The sequence below is a fragment of the Dipodomys spectabilis genome, unplaced genomic scaffold (genome assembly GCF_019054845.1).
Source record: "Dipodomys spectabilis isolate Male_0828 unplaced genomic scaffold, ASM1905484v1 ptg000329l, whole genome shotgun sequence".
Lineage (NCBI taxonomy): Eukaryota > Metazoa > Chordata > Mammalia > Rodentia > Heteromyidae > Dipodomys > Dipodomys spectabilis.
Window position 1 is genome coordinate 4,013,600 of NW_024871006.1, and position 17,455 is coordinate 4,031,054.

The 17,455-nt window shown below is 54.1% G+C and overlaps 1 protein-coding gene and 1 long non-coding RNA gene across 4 annotated transcripts in view; one reads left to right on the forward strand and one right to left on the reverse strand.

The window, feature by feature from the left end:
• Tmem104 (transmembrane protein 104) overlaps positions 1-17,455 on the forward strand; it is a 55,400-nt gene that overhangs the window by 30,760 nt on the left and 7,185 nt on the right. For all 3 annotated transcript variants that reach the window (XM_042665497.1, XM_042665496.1, XM_042665498.1), the window contains exon 9: positions 6,692-6,785. In XM_042665497.1, coding sequence (XP_042521431.1) covers positions 6,692-6,785 — 94 coding nt within the window. The remainder of the gene's footprint in view (positions 1-6,691; positions 6,786-17,455) is intronic.
• On the reverse strand, positions 1,566-6,753 carry LOC122094974. The gene is made up of 4 exons (XR_006144981.1): positions 6,665-6,753; positions 4,184-4,376; positions 2,564-2,694; positions 1,566-2,241 (listed from the first exon to the last, which is right to left on the reverse strand). It is a non-coding gene; the product is annotated as an uncharacterized LOC122094974 (long non-coding RNA).

A 17,455-nucleotide genomic window follows, 5' to 3' on the forward strand; every position in this document is an offset into this window, starting at 1 on the left:
TCACCCTCTCCCTGTGACCTGATGTTCGCATCCCTTCCATGGTCCCATGCTGCCAGAGAGCCCCGCTTCCTTTTAGTGGATAAATCCCAGATGCTGTAGTTCAAGCTAGGAGAACTTCCCAAACCAGACTGTGCACAGCCACTCGAGAAATCAGCATAGAATCCTTGAGCATTTCATCACCGTATATCCAGGGCAGGTTGCAAGTTCAGTTAGGAATGGGCTCATGCTGAGTGGCTTTTAACCCCAATTAACGTTTAACCCCTAGCACTCAACAAGAACAACCCTAGAGGCCTGGCTTTCTTCCCATGGTTATCTGAAATGCCTTCCAGAACTAGGCCAGACAGCTCAGCTGGGCATTTGGCATGTGACTGCCTCCACTTGAACCCTAGACCTTGGACCCTCCAAGTCCTGTATTCTGCTAGCTGCCCACACAGATCCCTGTGTTTAGGGTGACACCAATATCTTGGTCCCTTATAAGAGGTGCCTTGGGGTGGAGGTGTGGCCCAAGGGGTAGGGAACTAGCCTAGCACTCACATACATAGCCCTGAGTTCTAACCCCTGTACCACCAACAAAAACAAAAGCTGGGTGCCAGGGGCTACTCAGAAGGCTGAGATCTGAGGATTGAGGTTTGAAGCCAATTTATCTCCAATAAATTACTCAGAAAAAGCCAGAAGTGGCGCTGTGATTCAAGTGGTAGAGTACTAACCTTGAGCACAGAGAGGCTCAGAGACAGCACCCAGGCCCTGAGTTCAAGCTCTAGGACTGGCTAACTAAGTAAATAAAACCTTACCCATCCATGCTATTAACAGAGGAATCTCAGATATTCCCAATCCTGGAATGAGAAGACCCCCCCCCCCAAAAAAAAAAAGAAAAAAAAACTTGACCTTTGATCTTGAGACTTGGGAATCATAGAGATTGAATGGAGAGAAAACCCCTAGCCCCTGGATTCTCAGCTCTTAGAATTCTATTGATACCCAAAACCAGCAGAAAACTGTATTTTTTAAAATACATAATTTTATTATTGTTAAGGACTTGTACAGAGGGGTTCCCATTCCATAAGTCAGGGAGTGAGTGCATTTCTTTTTCTGGACAACGTCACGCTTCCCCCTAGTTTCTTCCTCCCATTCCTGCCCACGTCACATAGGTCACCTTCCACATAGTGTCTACTGAAGAGCGCGATTGCATTTGCTCACCTTTCCTCCCTCCCTCTCTATGCCTCCGTCTGCCCCCTCCCCCGTCCCAAGGAAAAAAAACATAAAACTAAAACCAACACCACCACTACCACCAACAAGAACAACAAAAAATCATGTTTCTATTTCCTGAAGAAAAGTTGACTTTTAGAGAGAACTGCTACTTGGGAAAAAAATGGCAAGAAGCAGCTCAGTGCCAGCAAGCCCGATATAACCCTCCTTCAGGGGCTGGGAAGGTGGCTCAGTGGTAGAGCGCTCGCCTTGCACGCATGAGGCCCTGGGTTCGATTCCTCAGCACCACATAAGCAGAAAAGGCTGGAAATGGCACTGTGGTTCAAGTGGTAGACCACTAGCCTTGAGCTGAAGAACTGAGGGACAGTGCCCAGAGTTCAGGCCCTGAGTTCAGGCCCCACAGCTGACAATAATAATAATAATAATATAACCTTCCTTCAGTCTTGCACCTCCCAGCCCTGAGTAGGAAGGACAACACTTGAGTGTTGCCTTCCCCCGCCATCTTGTATGTACACCCAAGGGTGCTGCCTTTGGGAGGCAGAATTGGGGGCTCCTCCCCTGGGAGGCAGGGCTGAGAAGGAACTGCAGGCACCCGTGTTGTTCTGCTTTCTCATTCTGTCACTGAGCCTCTGTGGTCCCTCCATCTCCTCATCAATACAACGAGGACATTGCCACCTGCTCAGGTGACTTCCCAGGCCGGTGTGAGAGAGAAATGGAACCATATGTGAGCCCTTTACGGAGGCAGAGAGGCCTGCCACATTGGTGTCACCACTCGATGACTTTCATAGGACGAGGCTGGGAGGAAGGACAGACGGCTAGGACAGTGGCGCTGACAGTGGCGGTGACTGACAGGCAAGTGGCAGGACCTGGAGATTTCTGCAGCCTTTTCAGGGGGCTGCCTTTGGACCAAACTTAAAGCTTTCCATTTTACTCTTCTGGTTTAAATGTACAGAGAGAGCTGGTGACAGGTTCCACGCTGCCTTTCTTTCTTTTGTGCTGTGATGTTGACGTTTACTCACGCATTCTCCTTTGGGACAGCTAAACAAAGGACAGCATGTTAGGAATGGGAGAAACATGTCTGTACTGCTTCAGGGGAAATGCAGGCTTCAGTTCCGTTGGTGGCTGAGCCTTGGGTACCTGAGCAGGCATCAGCCTTGGCTTTGCCAGGTCTCGGCAGAGCCACATGCTGCCCATAGAGTGCCCAACCTTGGACCATTCCAGCTCTCGTGAGGCTGTCAGGTGCCTTCCCCACATCTCCAGTCCCTGGTTCTGAAGAGTGGGTGTCACTCCGGGCTCTGAGGGGCAGAGAGCTGGGATTCAAAACAGAAGCTTTCTATCGCACTCTGTCCTTGGGTCTCACCTCTGGCAGAAGCTAGGGAAACGTGACTCCAGCCCAACCCTAGATGTGCTGCATGTGGCTTCGTCCTGTGGGGGGCGCTGTGCTGCTCTGTGCCGTGGGGAGCCGTGCCCTGCCATATTTGGAACTCTGGCCTTGGAGAGGAAAAAATTTCCATGGTTTAAAGCTAACCCCAGCTTGAGGATTTATTACCTATGTCAGCAGAGATCAGAGATGGCTGGACGTTGGCACCTGAGCGTCGGCAGAGGGGACACAGAAGGACAGGCAGCCTTGCTAAGCTAAAGACCCCAGAACATTCTTAAAAAGCCGTGGCCTGCAGTACTTTGGGATGGGGCTGCCTTGTGTCCATCCGGACTCCAGTAAGGCTGCCATGGGGTGCAGCAATTTCACTGACCCAGAAAGAAAGAGATTGGAGCGGCCCCATTTGTACCCTCCCAGGTCTGTCTTGGACTTTACTCTCAGAGATCAGCTGGAAGATTTCATTAGAAATCAAAGAGTTGCTCTTTGATTTTTTTTTTTTTTTTAAAGAAACACGCTTGACTGCTGCCACTGGTGTCCCAGCCTTCTATAATGAGTTAGGCGACAAGAGTCCTTGAAAAGAGAGTTTGAACTGATCAATGGCATTTGGGGGTTGGAAAATGCTCAGGAGCCAGCTAATTTATAATGTCATATGGGCTAGACTGGAAGACCCAAGAGGATAAGCTGTCTGTTGGTTTTCTATTTCATCCTTTTTTTTAAAGAAGGAGAGAGAAAGCACAAGGTGCCACATTTGGCTGGTGAGTCCTCAGAGGACCCCTTAGGCCCTCAGCAGACTGAGGCAGGACCTTCTGCCTTAGCTCCTTTCGTCCCGAAGACCTCAGCAGCTGCCCCACGCCTGCCTTCTATCCTGTCACTCAGATGCCCGATCCTGCAGTAGCCAATTCCAGCGCTGGCTAATTTGCAAGGGACACCTGTTCCTTAATTAGCCTCAGCTCAAGGTCTGCATCTTCATCTGGGCTCCTCTGATGAGCCCACCAAAGAGCTGCAGTCGAGCAGTCTGAGCGTACTGGCTGCCTCCTCCAGGTAGGGCAGCCAGTCTGTGCTCCTGAGCATTACAAGGAGAAGGGACCACCCCCCCCCCCCCCCCGCGTCACCGTCCAGTGGGGGGGTAGCAGAGCTGAGGCTATGGGAACTGGGCCTACCAGTTTGCACTATGAAATCAGACCTGCTGTCCCCAACACAAAGTGGGGGCAAACCCTCGTTTGGACGACCAGATGCCTGTGCCTGTGGCTTGTTGTAAATGTTGGCACCTTACAAACGCTTCTCTTTCTAGGTGTGTGTGCTTGGTCTCCTTGCAAGAATGCCCTCAGGGTTAGGATTTGGTGCCAAAGGTCCTTCTTGTCTGAAATCTTTGCAAACGTACACTGAGGAGGAGGAAGATGGAGCTGGGGCTAATTAGAAAGCTGAGCTGTGCAGGGGCAGGATTCTCTACTGCCCTGGAAAATCATTCTGCTGCCCCCACCCTGCTTTTATGCAGTGGAACCTTCTAAGCAGAGATCTTCGGGAGGTTCCTGAGATCTGATCTCCCTTCTAAGTCTCCCCAAGAGTCTTGGCTCCCACACAGCTGGAATACTGTGTTTTTACCTGTTAAGGTGACTGAGTCTGATCTGTGTTTCCGTTCCTAGGTCAGAGGTGAATCGTCCACCAGCGAGGTGGGGCGGGGCAGGGCAGGGCAGGGAGAAGAAGCACTAACATATAACTGCAGGCTTCAGTTACTTGGAAATTTGTGGCAAGTGGCTTTGTATTTATTCTTCCACCTGACATCTCCTTCTCCATCCTTCAAAAGAGAAATTCATCAGTGGAAAGTTTCCCTCAAGTGGTAATTTTCCTAAATGACTTACCGGTGGTGCTGCATACAGACTAGCTTGGCCAGAGGGGGTGGCTGTGAATGCATTAGATCCTGTATCCCGCGTCCCAGCTTCACGGCCCACTGGGTAGCTGCCCTTGCTTTTGCTGTGAATCCCTTCTTCTGCCTTCCCTGGTCACCCCAACCTAACAAACCTCCCCCCCCCCCCCGAAGGGCTGGTTCTGAGGTCCCTAGCAGAAAGCTCTCCTTTCCAGAAATCTCCCAGCCCTGGTGACCGGCCTGCCTTCGCCCACCCCAGCTAATTAGAGCCTTTCCTTCAGCGGCACTCTTCCGTCACTCATTCTCACAGTGATAATGGACTTGGAGAAGAGGTCAAAGCCTCTCCCACATCCTGCTCTCCTTGAGGAAGTGGGGGGGACTGGGCGGGCTCACCCCTCATTCTGCAGGGCTGGGAGCTCCCTCCCGCCTGCCACAGACACAGCTTCCAGGCTCAGCAGCTGGGGTAGTCACCCACTCGCTCGCGGGGCCAGAGCGCACGTCCCCATGGTGGGCCCCTCTTTCCACTCAGGTTTCAGCACCTTCTGTTGCATCTCTGGTGACTGTCATTAGCATTAACGTGATAAAATGGTGCAGTGTAAATGTTAATAAGGTCTGATGCCTCGCCTGCTTCCGAGTGGCAGATTGGAAATGGTGCCATCATCTTACCTCCAACGAGCAGCTTTTAATTCCTCTGCTCCCTGAGCAGCCAATTTGGCATGGAAAACCCAGCTGCCCCCTGCTACTCCGGCTCTACTGCAAGCAGGGTCCGCATCTCCCACACACCAGTTGTCTAAGATGAGGCTTAACTCTGTGTGTGTCTATGTGTCTGTGCGTCTATGTGCACACACACACCAATTCTGGGACTTGAACTCAGGGCCTGAGCACTGTCCCTGAGCTTTTTTTCTAAAGGCTATCTCTCTACCACTTGAGCTACAACACCACTTGTGGCTTTTCACTGATTAACTAGAGATGAGAGTTTCATGGACCTTTAGACTCTTCCGTCCAATTAACCACCAAAAAAACAGTCAGAAGTAGAGCTGTGGCTCAAGTGGTAGAGCTGTAGCCTTGAGCAGAAAAGCTCAGAGACAGCATCCAGATCCTGAGTTCAGTCCCCAAGACCAATCTACACACATGTGTAAACGCGTGTGCGTGCGCACGCACACACACACACACACTATTTCATGGGCTTTTCTGTCCAGGCTGGCTTTAAACTGTGAGCCTCAGATCTTAGCCTCCTGAGTAGCTAGGATTACAGTCGTGAGCCACTGACACCCAGCAACTTTTTTTTTTTTTTTAAGTAAATACTTTGACCTATTCTCCAGAGAAAGCACTGAGGAGGACCGGTGCTCTAGGCACCCACCCTCTGACCTGCTTCCTCCACGGCTCAGACTTTTCCACCCCTAGTTTTTCTGCAGGTGGTACTTGTTCTTATGAATTCAGGTGGTTTGGGAATAGGTAGTCCTTCGGGGCTGGTTCTTGCTCTCCAGACTTCCTTGTGAGCTGATTCTCGGCTGAACAATGATGTCCTGATAAATCCTCTCCTCCACGCCCTTCAGAAGGGGCACCTCTCATCGGCCTGCCTCACAGAGGGCCTGCGTCCCCTGTGCGCCCAGTGCTCCTTGTCCTTTCTTCACAGCAACAGTGAGGGCTGGTTCCTTGTTCTGTCCTCTTCTTTCTGTCACTTTGTACCGATCCCACGTGGAACTGAGGGGCACAGGACGGAGTGGGCAGGGTGCCCAGGGCAGTGCTTAGGCCTTGCCTAGAAGTGCAGGAGCACTGGGTGCTGGTGCCTCATACCTGTAATCCCAGCTACTCCAAGAGGCCGAGATCCGAGGATCATGATTTGAATCCAGCCCTGACAAGAAAGCCCATGAAACTCTTGTCTCCAGTCAACAAGCAAAAGGAGCTGTGACTCAAATGATAGAGTGTCAGCTTTGAATGACAAAGCTAATGGGTAGTGCCCAGACGCTGAGTTCAAACCCCCCCCCCAAAAAAAAAAAAGGAAGGAAGGAAAAGAAAGGGAAAGGAAGGAAGGAAACCATACAGGATCTGGGGCTCTGGTCTTCTCCACACCCCTGGTAATTGGGCCTTACTCCCCCAGTGATGCACTCAGACCCCAGGGAGCCTCTGCCAGTGCCAGCCTGCACGTGGGCTAGGTTTGGCCCTGGCTGGGAGCACGGACTAGGTGTGTGCTCTCTCGTCCTCTATGAGGGACCTACCTTCCTCACTGCTGCTTTCACCCGCAGGCTGTCTTCACACTCTTCCTTGGACCATTCACCTTCTTTGACGTCCAGAAGACCAAGTACCTGCAGATCCTGACCTCCCTGATGAGATGGATTGGTGAGTCTGAGAAACATCCGAACTCTGCCCTTCTCCCTCACCCCATCCCTCCCTCCACCTCTTCTGCGAGGCGGCGCTGGGGAGGAGGCGTCCCCTGCCGGAGTCTGCCCCAGACCTCCGACCTTCCCACAGGACACAGGAGGGCACAGTGCCCCGTGTGCCTTTTACTACGCAAGAACTTCAGCACCAACAAAAGACAAATGACTTGGTTTTTCTTTTGAAGTTGTGTTGGGTAGATGGAGTTGGGCTGGGACCTGGACTGCTAATTCTGGAGCTAGCCTGCTTCCCAGGACCAGGCTGACAGTGGGCTCCTGGAGGCCTGGGTCGGGCTGTGCCCCTGGAGACAGGAATGGCACCATTCTGCCTTCCCGTCGGGGCGCAGTGCAGCACAGCCATAAAATCCAGCAGCCTGTGGCACAGCCACTCTTCCCCTCTGAGTCCCAGACCACTGGAGTATGACAAGACACGTGTCCACCGTGGCTCTAACTAACTAGGGCCTGCTGTGCTCCCAGCTGGAGCCAGTTAGCGGGAGGGAACCTGTTCGCTTCCACCATGTCATCCCCCACCAGCCAGCTCAGGAAAGGGGCCGCTGATGACGCCCTGGCCCAAGGACAGTGTGGGTTCTGGGCATCCATTGGATCTTTGTTTTACTTCATTGAAAAGCAAAAAGGGGACAGGAGGTGGAGCTCAGGGGCAAAAAAAAAAAAAGAAAAATCTCGCCTAGCGTAGAGGCCCTGGGTTTGATCACCAGCACCACCAAAACCCAAAAAGGACTGTTGCTGTTCTGATTACCAGCCCTGGGCTGTTGGCTGTGCCAGCCTCCCTGAGCTACCTCACCCCCTGCTGGACGTTCTAGAGGAATCTAGACATTCCCAGATAAGGATAACTATCAGCTTCTAGAGCAGCCCTGTGCCTGTTGACTGTGACAGTCCGCTCTTGTCTGACAAGTAATACGTCCATCTAAAGGAAGAAGCTTACGAAGGGGCAAGAAGGAGCTGACAGTAAATACAAGTTACACAAGCACCCAGACCTGGGTCAGGAGAGCAGCCAGCAGGCCTAGGTCCTGGGATGTGGCTGCCGGTAGTCCCTGCTCCCTGTCGGTTTTCTCATTCTCCAGAGTCTGGTTGAAAGCCAGGTGTGATGACTCACGCCTGTAATCCCAGCACTCAGGGGCAGGAGGATCATGAGTTGGGGACTAGCCTGGGCTACCTAGTGAGATGCTGTCTCAGAACAAAATATCTGGCTCTCCAAGTGGAGTCTGTCCTGGATAACCCCTGCCGTGCTGCGGAGCTGGGGAACAGAGCCCCTGAAAGGCTTTGGGCAGCAATGGGACCCTGGATCAGAGTCCGGTGTGTAAAGGTCACGGTTACCTGTCTTCTGGTGGCAGTGCTGCCGTCTTTGTGGCCATTTGCTTATCCTCCACCTTGGATCTGAGCGATAGTGAAATGTCAGGAGTTGGAGGGAACTGCTCTATGTGACAGCGAACAGGCCGTCATTTTTCTCCATGGGAGAGTCAGACCTCTGGGCTTGCAGCAGACCTCCTGGTGACAGAGCCCACCCAAGATGAAGGAGAACTGCCGTCAAGTAAAGTAGACCAGAGTAAGCCGAGTGTCAGCTCCCAGCAGAGCAGTGGAGCCTCCTGGGGATTTCTCCCAGGCTGCAGTCCTAACCCCAGGCTGCCGCAGATCTGGAGCAAGAGGACAGAGGTGCTGCCGTCCCCTGGAGCGGTCAAGCAGTGCCCAATGGGCAGCCCTATCTATGGGAGGGACTGTCTGCCCAATGGTCTCAAGCCAACTCAGAACAGAGGTTGGGCCCCGCTGTGAGGGTATCTCTTCTCTGGGCCAAGCTCACCCCAGGCAGTTTTTCTAGAACTCCATAGGGGCAGTGATCTCAGAAGCCCCATTTGTCCCTTCAGGTCTCTGCCAAGTTGTCAGATTACAGCACACTCCCTTTTCATCTCGCTTTTGAAGAGCAGCTGTGTGGTCCCTCCCTGCTGGACCCTCGCTCCCACACCCGCCTGCTGCATACCCTTCCAATTCCCGCTTCCAAGATGAGGGCTGTGCCTTTCCAAGAGCCCAGGGGGGTGGAGGGGGGGCGGGCTCAGGGTGGCAATAAGCTGGTTTGGGTTCCAGGAAGACAGAGAAAGAACGAGCACCAAAGGGACTGGAGAATCGTGCATAAATGTGCTGAGCCGGAAACTTTCCCGTGCTTAATTAGAAATTCGTTCTGCCATCTGTTGAAATGAGGCCAGGGGAGATCGCAGGCTCCAGAGCTTTGCTGCGGTGCTCTGGCCAGCTCCTCTGGGAGCTTTTACTCTGTCCTTCCCGCGCCTGAGAGCCGAGGTCCCCACACCGCCTCACAGTGTCAGAATTGGGCTTGTGGTTGTTCACTTGTTGTTTGTTTGTTCGTATTTTCAGAGTGTGATTTAAAGGGTTAAATGGCCTTTGAAAATAGCCATTTGCCAGGGAAGATGTCAGACAATGGATGACCAGTGTCGATGGATCAATTGGTTTCTTATGTGCCCCTAGTGAGTTCTGGGGACAAGAGGGTGGTCAGTTTGGGATTCCTGAATCGTGAATACCTCCGAGTTCAGGTGTACGAGAAGAACCTTGGTTAGCTGTCCACAAGCAAGGCTGTCCGGCCTTAGCAGACCTTCCAGCCAACCCCTTAGTCTTCCGATTGCTATCTCGAGATGATCGCTTCAGATCAGCTGCATGTAGGATCTGAGCCCAGGACCCTGACCTGGCAGCTGGCTTGCACCCCTCGTCCTGTTCCTTTTGAGGTGGGTCAAACAAATGTGGGCTCCGGCAGCACACAGGCCAACAACCCAGCATCCCTCCGCCACACCCCTCGCCTCCCACAGGCTGTAAAAATGCAATGAGAACACGCAGAAAGTGCTGTTGGCACTGTTCCTGGTGCCAGGTGAGCGTGCAGTGGCGAGCGGCAGTGAGCGGCACCCCATTGTTGCCCTAGCCAGCCACTGCCTACTCCTGACAGTGGCCTCAGAATAAGCCATGAACACCAGACACCAGTGGCTCACACCTGTAACCCTATCTACTCAGGAGGCTGAGATCTGAGGATCAGAGTTCAAAGCCAGCCTAGGCAGGAAAGTTCATGAGACTCATTGCCAGTGAACCACCAGAAAACCAGAAGTAGAACTGTGATGGTAGAGCGCCAGAGTTGAGAAAAAAAGCTCGGGGACAGAAGAGAAAGAGGAGGAGGAAAAGAAGAAAGGAAGAGAGGAAGGAAGGAGGGAGGAAGGGAAGGAGGGAGGGAGGGAGGAAAGGAGGGAGGGACGGAGGGAGGGAAGGAGAAAGTGGTGAGATTAGGGGAACAACCTCAGCCATGTCCAGAAAGAGTGAGCGATCTGCGTAGCCTCCCTCACCATCTCCGTCTCCGTCCCAGCTCTGGCTCATCCTTGCACCCAGCCTCCACCCTCACACCTTCAAGGAAACTCAGCCTAAGAGAAATGAGAAGTAAGCTCCTGGAGGAGGGCAGAGGCCTCTTGGGTCCTAGCTCTATGTCAAGCAGCAGGTGGCCCAGAAACACAGGAGAGGGGCACCCCACAGGCCCAGCTGCCGTGGCCTGAGATCTTGGGCCTTAAGCCATGAGACTCAAGCCTGCCGGCAGCTTCCATACTGGCTGCCCCATGGAGAGCTCTCAGGCTGGAAGGGGCCACGGTGGCCTTCCTCCTTCCGTCCCATTACCACTTCCCCCCGGCAGATGCTTCCCGCTTGGGAACACAAGCAGCTGGCTAAGCTCAGCGCGCCCCATTTGGCGTTATTAAAAACCCAAGTCTTTCTAATAAAGGCTGCTGCGGCGCACGCTGCCGCCCTCAGGGTTGGCTGCCGAGAGCCCGCAGGGTTTCCTTGCCTTGCTTGTGTATGCGGAGCAGACACGCGCGCGCTCAGTCTCTGTTCTCCTCAAAGTGGGTCAGACGCCGTCCTCCCCGGACGTCGGTGGAGGAGCTGGCGCTGCCGCGGGAAGTGGCTCGGTCCTGCTCCACCCCCCCCACACACACCCTGGCCCCCACAAGTGCCCCAGATTGCTTTCAAAAGCCAGAGGTGGGGGTGGGGACCCGGGGGAGCAGGAGGTCCACAAGAGGAGACCTTCACCTGGGAAGAGGAGGGCTTTCTGGGTTTCACCCGTCCCCGGGTCCATGTCTGGTCTCTGTGGGAATCCCAATCTGTCGCTCTCCACAGCCAGGGGTCTTGTGAGCCATCTGTTGCCCACCCTGCCAGTTGGCATTTAAATTCTTCCACAGCGACTCCTCCACTAGTGCCTCCTGGAGACCCAGGAAGGACCTTGTCACCCCAAATGTAGATGGCACTCCCCGACCCCCTGTCCCCATCACCGCGCAGCCAGCCCTCCTGTGCTGACCCTTCTGTCCCCTCTGCCTCACCTCCCGCCCCTACTGCTGCCCCCGCCCTTTAGGTCACTCTCCAGGGCTTTCTGGAAGCTAGCCACTCTTCAGGGTCCAGAAGAAATCCAGAAAAACCTTTTGTGTATGTTCCATTGTGGTCTCCACTTTATTCTCGGTTTAAAGGGAAGTTTATAGAGCAGAGCCCAGGGCGTCTGTCCTAGGGCTGCTCATCTTTGCTGGAGAAGAGACAGCCACAGGCGATCGCCCGCGAATGACCAGAGGACTGGGCTGAGCACCGAGCGAAGGAAGCTTTTGTTCTCTGGGCGGCTTCTCTCCTCTGAGTTGGCCGAGTGGTCGGCAATTCCGCCGTGCTTATGGCCCAGACCCCTGCAGATCCAGCCACCAGATGAGTGCTGTCTCCCCCCGGGGTGTTGGCAGACTGGCTGCCTGGGCACTAGGGGGCAGGGAGGGCAGGTTTCGGATCGCAGCATCGGGGCTAATAGTAGCTGCCCACATGACCTCTAGACAGGGTTGGGGCTCACACTAATGGCCTTGAAGCTGTCTGGTAGTCATACACAGGCATGCACACACACACACACACACACACACACACACACACACACACACACAGCTGGCTTGAGCCAGCTCTGAGCATCCCTGTAGCCTAGAACTTATGTTTATACCAGGGGACTCTACACACCCTCGTTCTTGGGTTCCTCCCCGTCCTCTCCTTCCTGGTCTCTGTTCTGGAAGAAAGGCTGACTGGGCCTTCAGAGGAGGGCGACCACAAGTGTGAAGTTTTATGTTGCAATCTGCACAAAGGAGATCAGTCCTCTAGCAGACTTCCCCCCCCCCCCCCTCCTTGCACACAGTCACAGACTGAGCTGCTCTGACAGCTTAGGAATGAAAAATTGAGACTTTGCCTCCCAGACGCCACCTGTGCGCTGCGCGCTGAGGTAGGGAAAGTTGAAGGATGACGAGGCCAGACCAGGACCTCTGCCTCCACGCTGCGGCTCGGCTGGGTCCTGCCGCCGGGGAGCAGCCAGGGCTCGCCTGAGCCCCCCAGGGAGAAGGGCCTCGCTGTCCCCAGGGTGAGGCAGGGACAGAGCTTGAATCCCCTCAGAAGCAGAGGAGCCCACCCAGCAGGGGCAGAGCCAGTTGGCTTCCCATTCCCACCTTCCAGCGGAAACCCACATGTGTTTGGGGTGAGCTGTTCTGGGCAGGGCCAGCCTGGCATAGGCCTGAGAGGAAAGTCTAACCTAGGGCACGGAAGCACAACGAGGGGGCCCCCTCCCGCTCGCCAGGGGAACCTCCTCCTGGGCCGACACCAGGGTGCCCTGAAGTTTCAGGGAACCCGCTACAGACCCTGGGCTGGCACTCAGGTGGAATGGTGGCCAGGAAGGATGGGCCAGCCAGGGTAGCAGGGTACTTGCCCAGGGTACTTGCCGTGGGAGGACATTGGCTTCGTTGGCCTCGAGCACTGGAGGGTGGTGTTGGTACAAGAGGAGGAGCCAGGGATCGCTCTGGTTCGCAGAGCAGGTGTAAGCAGCCCTTCACCTCATACCCCAGAGACCAGCTGGCATCTTTGCCAGGTGTCCTGGGAAGGGTTCTGGCTGTGGCTTGACTAGGCTGCCAGGGTGAGGTCCCCAATAGGATCACTGAGCACAAGCAGAAGCAGCGAGAGCCCAGGGCTGTGGGAGGTATTTGTTCTCAGGTGCTGGGAGCTGAGGTTCTGTGATGGGAAGATGCACTGCCATGTTTCTGACCAGCTGCTGTGGGTCAGGCTCTAGCCACGCCGTCCCTGAACCACCCCCTCTCCACCCCTCAGGCCCCCATAGTCATCTGCTTTGCGTGCGTGCGTGCGTGTGTGTGTGTGTGTGTGTGTGCGCGTGCATGTGTGCAAGTGTGTGTGTGTGTGTGTGTACCCAGGCTTGAACTCAAGGCTTGGATGTTTTCTTTTAGCTTCCTCACTCAAGGCTGGTGCTCTACCACTTGAGCCTCACCCCTACTCACAGCTTTTTGCTGGTTAATTAGAGGCTTCGCAGACTTTTCCTTCCCCAACTAGCTTCAAACTATGATCCTCAGCTTTCAGCCTTGTGGGTAGCTAGAATTTCAGGAGTGAAGCCACTGACTTCATCTCCTTTTTTTTTTTTTTTTGGTCAGTTATGGGGCTTGAACTCTGGGTCTGAGAGCTAACCTAATCTCTTCAGCTCAAGGCTAGCGCTCTATCACTTGAGCCACAGCACCACTTCCGGTTTTCTGGAGATAAGAGTCTCATGGACTTTCCTTGCCCAGGCTGGCTTTGAACCTCAGACTTCAGCTTCCCTGAGTAGTTAGGATGACACGCATGAGCCACCATGCCCAGTTCATCTCTCATTTTTAAAAGCAATGAGTCTCCTTTCATTGGCTCAATGGAGTTGGGCCAAATGTAATTTGAGAACTTGGACTTGTTTGGAATAAAACAGCCTCCCTCCCTCTGGCCATTTCTCGGACAAGCTTCCTGGGGTACCGCGCACACCCCACCTACAGACTCCCATCTCCTGTCCCCGAATGTGGCTCTCCTTTCACAGGAAGTCAGTCCCATTATTTAAGAGACAAATTCCCAGTCACTACTCCTGTTATTGGGACTGAGGAATTGCTTGGTTGTCAGCTCAGGGCAATGTTGTCTGGTCCTCCCAGCCCTCCGGATGACCTAGCTTCAGGCAGGGTTGGAGCTGTCTATCCTGCAAGGACAGTGCAGGGGTGAAGGACGAAGCTGTACCCAAGCCCCTCCCCAAGCCCAGCTCCCCGCCTGGAGTGCTGGGGCCCGAGCTTAGTGATGAGTACACACCAGCCATTTGTTATCATTAGTTCTGGCATGTTGGTTCTGGGCTTGGAGAAGAGAGTACCCGCCCTCCAACAGCCGCCTTGACAAATGGCCGCCGCTCCTGTGTGCCAGGCTGGAGCCAGAGCCACAAATGGGACCTGGGGAACAGCGCAGGGTCTGGGATAGTACAGGCTGGAGCCTACCCAGCCTCAGAGCTCCACGAGTGGATAGACAGCCCAGCCAAAGAAAGACAACACACCAACTGGCTTGTGACAAGGCCCTGAGACCATGACACAGGGAGGAAGTGTACAGTTCACCCTTGGCGCTTAGAGTTGTGATTCCAAGTATTTGTGTGCAAACCCAGCACCCAAGGATCCAGACACATATGGTCTGAACTTCATGGTGTGTCTTCCTTGTCTACCATGGCTCTGTCCTTGTCTCTGCTGAAGACAGGGAGCAGGCCAGTGATAGGGCCTCTTGTAGGGGTGTTGGGCAGGGCTTTCAAGTTTCCAGAGGCCCTGTTGCAGCTTACACCTTTATTAAGCTATCCCTCTAGGTCGAGGACTCTGGGCCATAGGCCGATTCCTTAGCACTAAGCCCCAGCCGGTATATTCTGATTGTAGGGCAAGCTTTATTATAGCCCAGGGGAGCTCAGAATCTATTTGTCCTCTGTGTGTGTGTGTGTGTGTGTGTGTGTGTGTGTGTGTGTGTGTGTGTGTGTGTGTGTGTTTATACACACTCACACATGCACCAATTCTGGAGCTTGAACTTAGAGCCTGGTGCTTTCCTTTAGCTTTTTTCATTCAAGGCTGTCACTCTACCCCTTGAACCGTAGCTCCAGCTTCAGCTGTTTGGTGGTTCATTGGAGACAAGAGTCTCGTGGACTTCCCTGCCCACACTAGTAGTTTCAAACTATGATCCTCAGATCTCAGCCTCCTGAGTAGCTAGGATGACAGGCGTGAGCCACCGGCAACCGGCTGAAAATCACTTTTGATCAAAAAAAAAAAAAAATTTAGGTACCCCCCAAAAGCCTTTTAACTTATAGTTCACATGAAAAGATTACTAGTGAGTTGGCTTTGTTTTGTTTGACAAACTTCCTTTTTCACATTAAGCCTGGGATGTATGTGCCTTGATCTTCAGCACACCTACTTTGAGACCTGCCACACACGCAGACACGTGGCAGCCACACGTGGCCGTGGCCGCTGTGGCAAACAGCACAGATCCAGGTGCTTCTCAGGGTCCCCTGTCACAGCTGGGAAGTTCTGGTGCCACCTTCTCAGAGCCCTGGGCAGCATCGGGCCATGCCCACCATCTGCCTCACACCATTTCAGAGCCAGTCATGGGCATGAGCAAGGTGGTAAAGCCACCAAGAGGAAGCCCGGGTCCTGTGGTGCCACAATCTTGATCAGAGCGTAAGGTCCCCTAGGAGGGAGAATGGGAGAGACCGGACCCCTGTGCTGTAGGTCCAGCGCCAGCCCCATGAGATGCCAGAATTCTGCAAGGAAAGCAAAGTCCTACCAGGCCTTAGTCCACATTCCGTACGACAGGAAGTGCCTCACCGTCGCTGGCAGTGCCATCCATCCAGGTCATTTGCTGTGCTGTCTCGGGCGGTGCCCTCCCCTTTCCACACCTCCAGTGCAAGCGAGCTGCGGTGTTGACGCCCAAGGGTGCATTTTCAGCCCACAAAGGAGGGAGCTGGCTGCTGACAACTCTGATTTCCTGCCCACAGAAAACCAAGGGAGGGCCACAGAGGGTGTGTACGTGGGAAAAGCCATGCCAAAGCCAACAGCGATCCGCACAGACTTCTGAGTGGAGTCCCCAAGGGGGAACATCCAAGCCCAGGGGCCCAGCCTTAGATGCCTGCTCTCCCCTCATTCCACTCCTGTAAAGTCTTGGTCCATTCATGGCTTCACCTGGCTACTAAAGCCCCGCTCTCCTGCCCCCTGCCCTCCCCCCTCCCTGCTCAGGAAGGGAGGCCCTGAGGAGAGGCTGAGGCTGCGCTGGTGCTTGGCCTCTTAGGGATCAGCATCATCTTTGTCCTTCGGCAGGTACTGTCTGCTCCTCTGCCATGGGGAGAGGCTCTGAGGACAGACAGACAGACAGTTATGGCCAGATGTCTCCCAAAGGGACTTCTTACCAACTCTTACTGACAGAAAGGAAGGACAGACGCCATCCAGGTTCTGCAGGCAGGCAATGCAGCTCTTGTGTAAATTTTGCTTTTCCCCCCGCACCTCCCTGGGAAGGGACAAGAGATGCCCCTTCTCCGTGCTGAACTCTCAGGAAGTGTGCTTCCTGTCTTTGTCTCAGCTCCGGAGATAATGACTGTCTGTCTCCCTCCCAAAGAGTTAGGTATGGGGGAGCAGGCTGAGCCTCAAGGTGAATCAATACAGGGAGCCCAGCATGTAGAACTCAGCTCAGCTGTCAGAAGCCCTTGTGCCAGCAGCACACACATCAGGTGGAATTGGGGACCGGGAAGGGGCCAACTAGAGGTGACTTCTTGTCAGTGAGCTCCTTTTCTCCTAAATCAAGGTCAGCTTGCAGCAGCCACAGACTTGCAGAGCAGAACAGCCCAAAAGAGTCTCTGACACCTGGCTATACCCCCACAAGGTGGTCTTTGACTCTGGGCCTGGGCACCATCCCTGAGCTCTTCAGCTCAAGGCTAGTGCTCTACCACTTCAGCCACAGCGCTACTTCTCACAGACTTTCCTGCCCAGGCTGGCTTGAACCGCAATCCTCAGATCTCAGCCTCCTGAGTAGCTAGGATGACAGGCGTGAGCCACTGGCGCCCGGCTACCAGGTGGTCTTTTTTTTTTTTTTTTTTGTCGGTCGTGGGGCTTGAACTCTGGGCCTGGGCGCTGTCCCTCAGCTCTTCAGCTCAAGGCCAGCGCTCTACCACTTGAGCTACAGCGCCACTTCCGGTTTTTTCTGGTGGTTTATTGGAGATAGGAGTCTCACGGTCTTTCCTGCCCGGGCTGGCTTTGAACCGCGATCCTCAGATCTCAGCCTCCTGAGTAGCTAGGATTACAGGCGTGAGCCACCAGCGCCTGGCTACCAGGTGGTCTTTACCCTTGGACTTAGGTACCTGTCATCAGCCACCTGCTGATGCCCTATGTGACTGCCAGCCGATCCATCTGTCCATCCTTCCTTCCTTCTCTTTCCTTCTTTCCTTCCTCTATTTTTGTGCCAGTACTGGGGCTTAAACTCAGGGCCTTCAGCTTTTTCACTCGAGCTGAAGCTCTGTCACTTGAGCCATAGTTCTACTTGGCTTTTTGGTGGTTAATTGGAGATAAGAGTCTCACAGATTTTCCTGCCCAACCTGGCTTCAAACTGTGAGCCTCAGATCTCAGTCTCCTGAGTAGCTACGCTTACAGGTGTGAGCCACAGGTGTCCAGGGCCAGGTGTCCAGGGCCAGTCCTCCCCCCCCCCCCCCCCCCCCGTGGCCTGAAGAGTGCCAGCAGCACTTAGCAGACACTAAGTGCCTCTTTGTTGACTAAACAAGTG